General features: G+C 42.9%; 1 protein-coding gene across 1 annotated transcript in view; it reads right to left on the reverse strand.

Annotated features, from left to right (window-relative positions):
• The window catches only part of PLA2R1 (phospholipase A2 receptor 1), a 40,971-nt gene extending 33,872 nt beyond the window's left edge, over nt 1-7,099 (reverse strand). Inside the window, exons 1-5 of the mRNA XM_009641664.2 lie at nt 6,739-7,099; nt 5,024-5,407; nt 2,656-2,823; nt 1,387-1,560; nt 164-277 (exon numbers count right to left, since the gene is read on the reverse strand). Of these exons, the coding sequence (XP_009639959.1) occupies nt 164-277; nt 1,387-1,560; nt 2,656-2,823; nt 5,024-5,306 (739 nt within the window). The 5' untranslated portion in view covers nt 5,307-5,407; nt 6,739-7,099. The remainder of the gene's footprint in view (nt 1-163; nt 278-1,386; nt 1,561-2,655; nt 2,824-5,023; nt 5,408-6,738) is intronic.
• Nucleotides 7,100-8,493: the final 1,394 nt, after the last annotated feature.

The following is an 8,493-nucleotide window of genomic DNA, read 5'->3' on the forward strand; positions in this document are numbered from 1 at the left end:
AATAAATATTTCTACAAAAAAAAAAAAAAAAAAAAAAAAAGGACTTGTTCACTTGATTCACTTTTCAAAGGGAGCTGTAGGAACAGCAGTCTGCTATCAAGCTGCAGTTGCGGAGAGCATGTAATTACACTGCTATAACATATCCAAGAGGAACATCAAGTACTTGCTCTCCAGTTCACAAACACTAGTGGTGCTCCATCTGACCACTGCCAGCCAGCATCTTCCTCCAGGCGATTCAGGCCCATCCACAGCATCATGTCTGTGGCATTCAACTGCCCTGAAACAGAAAAAATAAACAAAGTAATACTTCATGTTTCCCCCATGTTTTAAAATATCTACAGGTGTAGATCTGCTGTCCTGACCTGTTATGATAGCAATAAAGCAAAACTTATAATCAATCTCCAGAAAGTTCAGGCTGCTTTTTCTGCCCTTAGAAAAAGTCTGTTACTTTCTTAATCAACACAGAGATTAAAAGAACAAACTCAGAAGTCTGCGCCCTTCAAGAGCTGCCCATCCTGCAAGCCCTTCCTGCAGAAGTCATTGTTGACCTTAGAAGTTAAATCTAGAACAAGCAGCTACATAAACACTAGCCTGTTTCAGCTTTCTGTAAACCAAACAACTTTCAGTCCCCTCACAGCCTGCAGGCATATCAAAAACCTAATGAAATAATTTTTAAAACTTCCTGTTAGCTTATATCCTGCAATTGAAAACCAGCAATAATGGGAAGCAACGGGCAAGAAACCTGAGGCAGCCTTTCACATCACAGCTCTACCACCCATTCCTCGGCTTGGTCCTCCCCATGCATGCCAGAACACCCACGAATGCCATGCTGCCAGAAGGCTCTGCAAAACTTGTCCGAGATGCTCGCTGCACAGGGGAAAGCAAAAGGCTTATCAGAGAAGGAACACCATCCGGAAAACGGAGCTGGTGTTTTTCCTATACAGGCCATTTACTTCAAGCCTGCAGAAATGTTCTCGTCATTCACATTTGGTGCTTGCAAAGAAAGCTTAACAGGAGAAAGGGACACCAGGGTACACTGCAGAGAAGGTAAATATTTGTATAATTCTCAAAAAAACCCAAACACACTCCAAAACCACAGCTGCAAGAAGGAATGGGAGCCTCCCTGGGGAGGGAGAATTAAGACAATTACACCCTCACATAACACACACCACCACTTCTGCAATCAGGTTATTAAGGTGGTAACTTACCTTCACCCTCGCTTTTGCAAACAGCTCTACTGCGGCGTTACGTGACGAAGCCTCGCAAGCAGCAATGGGAGAGGCATCACACAGAGTATTCAGCTCCAAAGCTTACCCCTCTTTCCCGGGTAAAGAGGAAATCTAACTACAGGTTTCCTACAAGGTCCCCAGAGAAACGTCTACTCACTGCTTAAGTTACTTATGTAGTTCTGCTCTTCGGGGTCGGTGATGCTCAGCAGGTCTCCTCCTTGCAGCTGACAGGCGGCCCGTGCCTCACGCCAGGTCAGTACAGATGCCAGGTTGAACTGGTAGCAAAGGTGTGTGTCAGGGTTCTTCTTCCAAAAAACGTCGCAGCCGCTCTCTGCTCAAAAACAGACTTGTCACCAACAGCCCAAGACTACTAATTAATCAGAAACAGAACACCTTAACAATGCAATTAATTAATGACGGTAGCATCCCAACAGAAGCACCGTTACGAAGTGCTTTCATGTTCCTTTGTCAGGAAATAGGGCACTAATGGAATAAAATGTTGCTCCGTATTTCATATGGTTGAGAAAATACTCAGGAGCTGATCTGCAGCTGGTGGTGATTTTCACAGCTCTCATGAAGCCAACAGAGCTGATCATTTGTTCCTAAAGCTGAATGCTGAAATACTCGAACTATGAACACCTCACCCAACTTGTGGAAGAGCAGTCACTGGATGTCCTTCTATCTTGCACTCAAGAGAATAAACTTGCTATAAATACAAAGTATAAGCAAGGCTGAAAATACGATCTATTACAATGGTTGCCTGGAAATCCCAATAACAAAACCACATTTACAGCTGTTTTTAAGGTGGTTTGGAACAGAGATCTGAAGCATAGCTTGAGCAGGGAGGGCTTTTCCAAACCACTTCTGCTGATAGAAGATACTACTTTGCTTATTTATGAAAGAAGCTGGAATATTCATGAAGATTATACATCCAAAATCTTTCTGATAGCAACTACTTTTAAAGCTACGGCTTCTAATAATAATTCTAATTTTAAAGCTATGGCCCAAGACGTATCCAAGTAGCGCACAGAAGAAAAGGAATGTGCAAGGTGCAACGCAGTCAAAAGCAGAACATGACTTTGCAAGAGCAACCCTTACTTTGTACGCTTCAGAGAAGCTCCCTATGTATCACTGGGAGAGAAGAGAGAGAGGTTTAGCTGCTGGGTAAGGTCAATGGGCTGCGCAGAATAACATCCTTCTGCTCACCCCCCGTAGTTTTCCTTTTGCGATGAGGACTGGGGTCTCCAAAGGCCAAACATGATAAATTATGATAAAGTTTGCTACAGTCTTGTTCTGCGTTTTTTAAAGAGGCGTTCCCCTCTAACAGAAGGGAAGTAATCCAAAACAGAGGGCATCCTACAATTACTAATAAAGAGTAAAGATCTCTTGCGGGGTAGGGGGAGAGAGAAGACAAGCAACGTCTTACCAGCATTTGGGCAAAACCCCCATTTTTCATCTTGTTCATAGTGAGTTGTTGTGGCACACCAGTCAAAGTCCTTTCCATCTCTGGTACACTCATAATACCACTTCTTGTTATATTTAAATGGAAAAATGCATGGGAAACCAAAAGAATTTCCCAGCAAGGTGTATGTTTCTGGAATAAACAAAATGCAGAAATTAAAAGAACGCAGACCACAGAAATTTCTTCGCCCCCATATTTCGTTATTCCCATTTATAGCAGCAATGACAAACACAAATTTATAATTGACAACACAGCATTACAAGTATGAGCAGCATAACTTCAGTGAACAGAATTTGGAAATACTAGCTTAGGAAATTTGTCACCATGAAACAAGGCACATTCTCGTAACTTACTACAATAGAAAACCCCCACCCCAAACCTGAACAATTAACATATCAAATCTGCACTTACATTTCAGAACAACTACATAAAATAAGTTAGCAGAACCAGTACATGCTCATGTGCAAACTCTACTTATTTTTCACTTGTTAGTCTATGACAGACGAGCAATTTAGCATTAATTCCCCTGCCCCTCCCACTCTTTATAAAGTGGATTTCTGATGTTTTTTCCGTTTTCTTTGTCATTCTATGGGAAAAGAAATGTGAAAGACAAAGGAATATTAAATAAGCTTTTAAAAATAAGCTTTTATACCATGGGGAATAACAATCTAGCTCAAGAACTGATGTTACATGCATCTGTTGTCACAATCAATTAAGGCCTTATATTGAAAATATTTTCCTATTGTACTTTGAGTACCAAAATATTGAGAGAAGCCAGTGCAACAGAAAGCTGTAAAAGCTTTACCTCTGTAAGTGTCTCCTTAACCTCAGAGCTTCTACAAAAGGTCAAAGAACCACAATCACACTTGGAATGAAATTGTTTGTCAAAGATCCCACGTTGATAGCCTAAAGATCAAAGTCCTTCAACTACAGAATCAGTACATATTGCCAGGTTCCTAGAGGTTTCCACAGTTAATGGCTGGCTGTGCACATATAAAAAAGCAGTTTACACATTGTAAATCCCCTTTAAAGCCTTCTGATATGAACAGATGATATAAAAAAACATGGGTAAAAAAAAAAAAAATCAGGATTGCTTCTCTGTCTGCCTGCTACCATGCTGCTAGCTACAGAGGTGCAAGGGATTATCTCAGTCCTGGCAAGAAACCAAATTCAACAAATTAGACCTCTCACCACAGTTATATACATTTTTTTCTTTGAAGGTAGAGCTGCCCCCCCAGCCTGGTGGGCTAACAGGCTGGCTTGCATCTGCATGTACATAAGCTAAGGAGGAAAACAGAAATTGGAGGTGAAAGAAATTTTGCCAACACCATTAATTACTTTGCTCCTGAAACTAGGCTAGAAGTGCCTGCCTAAGGCTGATCCTCTTCTCCCAGATGTTGCAGTACCAGGGCTAAACCAGGTCTGCTTTCATCTTGCTATGTGTACCTAGCCACTATGTGGGACTTTTTGTGGGTTTAAATATTCTCTGTCTGGTCTTAAGTATAAACTCCATAGGTTTTAAAGAAGAAGTTGGATGCTATAGTGCCTTCCCCATTATCACAGCTCCCAAAGGAATGACCTTGGAGTTTGCAGAGGTCAAGCCCAGCTACACCTACAGAGGAAACCGCTGAGACCAGATCGGCAATACAAACACCCAGTTCAAACGGGGAGAATCAACAGCTCCAGTCCGAGACATGCTGTGCAAACATTCTTCCCTTCTACCAAAATGCCGAGGAAGGGGTCAAGGTACAGTCTGTCTGTTGCTGTTTGTAGTCAACAGGTTTATCTTGGTCCTTATACCTGGAAAACTGTTCAGGTCTGCAGACCTGGATCTTGACATACATTCCTATGCCTTTGCTAGCTGTACAGCAGGATTAATCAAAAGCCTGATCTCTGCTCCAAAGTTTGGCACGTTCAGAGTCCAGGTGCTGAATGTTGCAAACTTTTGGTACATGCATGCTGTGATCACAGACTGATGTTCAGTGACGGGAATTCCAAATCCTTCGTTATCTCTTTTTGGGTTTATCTGATAATAAAAGCTGCAGGACAGGCAACAGCAAATCCTTAGTTCCTCTTTTTATTTTACAGAGCTTTTGAAATGAGCAGTTCCTGGTTTGCAAGGATGCTGGTGGCTTTTTGGGGTCCATATAACAGATAAGGAAAAGAATCATTTGTGTGGTGTGCTTACCTCAACCACTGTGTATAAAAAACCAAACTTGGAGTCCCAACCCACAGTAGAGGTTGGAAGAGATCATAAGCACCTGAACTAATTTCAAAAGAACTTTTGAAAACTTTTCCTGTCTACTTTTATACAACAAAATTTTATTTTTACCTTGAAATGGGTGTTCACAAAGGTCTTCATCATAGGACATGTACTGTTTCCACTGGTAAGTAGATTTTTTTTTGGCCACAATACGTTTGCTGTTTTCAACGGCTAATTTGTACTCTGATACACCAACTAATGCTTTTCCATCACAATTCCACCACAATGAGTATTGGGTTGAATCACATTCCAGCATACTTAACGGCTGTTCTGGTCTACTGATGTTCAGTCCTAGACAGGTACTTCTGCCCACGTTGAAAAGACGGCGATTGGATACCCATTTCCATAACATGTCTTTTGAGAGTCGACCGCAGTCTTCCAGAACAAGGCCAACTGTGTCTGCTTTAATGCACAGGTTGGAGTCTTCACTTTGGATAATAAATATCCCTTTATCTGTAACAAAAAAAAAAAAAAAGTTTCAGCCTGTAGAATACTGCAATTGATCAAATAGTATCAAAAGACAAATGTTTTAGTTGGAGCTATTTAGGAAGAAAACCGAAAATATCCATCAGAATAACTGGCACTTCAAAACATAACAGAGTACTGGTCTAAATTTATTGCCAGCTGAGTTTTCAACATATGAACCACTTGCAAGATCACAAAAATAAGGCTAGGTAATATTTCTCAAGTAGAACAGCAAAAAAAGAAAAAAAAATGGGGTACCCCAAAACATCATTCATGTTTAAAGAAAAAAACCACTGGTCACCAAGAAATACCCAGTAATGAAGTACAGGTTTAAGCATTGCAAGAAATCATACCATGTATTGTAAAATAATTCTTGGGGGGAAATTGGAGAGTGCAATTAAATTAAAAGCTAAAAGGTTTAAGGCTGACATTGCCATATTCTCTGCCATATTCATTTTTCACTCTCTGCAACTATAATGACAGAAAGGAAATATTTTGCATTGTAAATAGGATACAGAAAGGGCAGGATTTATCTATACCGTGAGAGCTGGTGGCAAAGGGTTAAAGTATGCCTTCCCTATTGGATGCATATTGTTCAACCATACATGACTACCCTGGACCACAACAGATGTTGTGGGGTTAGCCTGACATCCCAGCTTTCTTGGAATCGTGTAGAAATTCACTGAATTATGTGACATCGCATTGTAAGTATGTGAAAAAGTCAGCTGCTTACTGTCTTGGGAGCAAATGTTTAACTGAGCCTATAGACTGAAAAAAATGAGGGCAGCTGAGGAACTGGCAATCAGCAAAATATAAACCCATAACAGCTCAGCTATTTCATTCACTCTGAAATCCAATGGTAACTAACCCACAGAGTTCCTCTCGCATTATAGGCAAGATATTTGTTTTACGCCTCGGGAGATTATGCGTTGAAAACATGAGCAGCACTTCCATTTTGAAATTTTACAGTGATGATTTCTGCCACGTGTGCTTTCTAGCTGCTGTAATTCACTACACCTAACACCCTGAAGCATAACTATAAGAAAAAAACCCTCCCAAACTGACGTAGCCCACATCTGAAGTCTGAGATCCAGAGGTCCACCCAGATGCTGTGTCTGGGTTTAGTACATACAGTTTGGGTGTAGGTCTAGAAAAGAAAGATTCTTCAAGAAGCAGCGGGACGGTGCCATGCAACAGGCAGACAGGAGATCAGCCGCCAACATAACGGGCACACACCAAGCAGGACAGAGAGGATACAGATTATGGAGAAGTTTTTGGTTATGGAATCTGCACAGAGCACATCAAGCAGCCTGACTTACAGAGAGGACCAAGTCATGCTGCAGACTGTATCACTGGGAACAGGGGCTGTTTTCCGCGTGACTATAGGTGTTGGGGGCTTGTGATGGTGTGAGAGCAGGGGCGAGCCTTTCTGACCGGCAGCAGGTGAGAATCAGTCTGTCATCTGTAACTGCACCTCCCAAGCACCTAGCAGCTGCCCTACATTAAGTCCTTAACGTTTGGGGCAGACCAAGGTTCCTTTACTTTATCATATTTATTTCTACAGCTCTCAGGTGTCTGAGCTCACTCAAAAACCATGAGACCACACTCTTGGACAGACACCCAGCTTGGCTCTTTGCTTTTGAGTTTTCTGCGAAGTTGTGCAGTTTGTGCTGGTTTCATCCTTCTCATCCAACCCAATCCTCCATGGGTGACGCAGGCATCTCTATCTACACGGCCAGAAAGGGGTTTTGGCTCTCATGCTAGGGTATGTCTTTCCCCCAGTGGTCTTATCTTAGTTGACCAAGAAAATACACGGTTAATTTGCTGGGTAAGTGGAAGCTGAGATGTTGTTAGCACCGGTAAACACTGATTAGTGAGGTTAATTCAACATATCGGGATTCACACTTAAATGAAGCCCTTACGCAAACTTTTAATCTATCTCCACCTTGACAGCCCACAGCACCTCACAAGCAGCAGCTTCCTAGGGGGAGCAACACCATCAACCCAAAGAAGGATTCTCAACCTTCGAATGCCTTTATCTGTAAGGCTCTTAAGAGTCGCAATGACTGCTGAGAAAAGATAAGGAGCTTGCACAGTCTACACAAATAACCCAGCTGGAGGATCTCTGTGAATAATAGAGCGCTTCCTTTTTCGTTCTGCAGTGACTTACGCCAAGAACAGCCAGAGCATAATTCTTGAGCCACATAGCCCCCTTCCAAATGTGGTTTCCACTCCCCAACTATAAAATGCAATTGGCAAGAGAGCTGTGCTGGCCTGGGGACGGCCAGGTGACTGCCAGCTCAAGGCAGAAGTAAGACATGAGAGCTGGCAGGCTCAGCAACCGCTCTGTGGAGCCCCGCTCAGCCCTCTCCTCAAGCAGGGCAATGAGACAACTGGAGCCACACCAAGCTTTGGGAACGCCTCTAGGGCTCCCTCCTTTCAGCTTGTGAAGCTACACCAGCCTTCTTACAGGTGCTCTCATAGAAGGTTTTTTTACAAAGCTCCTGGGATCGGGGAGGATTCTGTGCCCCAAATCCTGCAGATGAAGAGCTGCAAGGGGCTCTATAAGCCTGCAAGCCCCAGAGGCCCCAAGGACATAGCCCTTACACTTTAGGAGTTGACAGGGCGGAGGGAGGCCTTTGGAAACATCTCGCTTTTCCTACCTCCAGGCCCCTCCATACAAGGACAAGGTGACGGGAAACAAAGTCCCAGAAGCGAAGCCTCAGGCTGATATAAAGCCACAGATGAAGAGCTGATAGTTGACCAGGACCACAAAGTTCCTGTTTACTTTGGTTCAATACAGCTAATAGTGAATAAAAGGCTGTAACAAAACTAGGATAACAAGATAGCTTTGCTTCCTTCCCTCCTCCTCACCTCCCACTTCCTTCCCGCCCCAAAAAGCAGTGAGAACTGCTTATGCAGTTACAGAGAAAACTGGAATTTATTGGGAATGAGCAAAAAAATCACCTATATTCCCTCCCGGTGCAACGAAAGCGATGGGCAGCGGAATAATAAGCGGGGGGGGCAAAAAGGGCGCCCGGCAGAGCCAGCGGGCAGGGCGGTAGGGGTTCAGT

The sequence above is a fragment of the Egretta garzetta genome, unplaced genomic scaffold (assembly GCF_000687185.1).
Source record: "Egretta garzetta isolate BGI_Z169 unplaced genomic scaffold, ASM68718v1 scaffold577, whole genome shotgun sequence".
Lineage (NCBI taxonomy): Eukaryota > Metazoa > Chordata > Aves > Pelecaniformes > Ardeidae > Egretta > Egretta garzetta.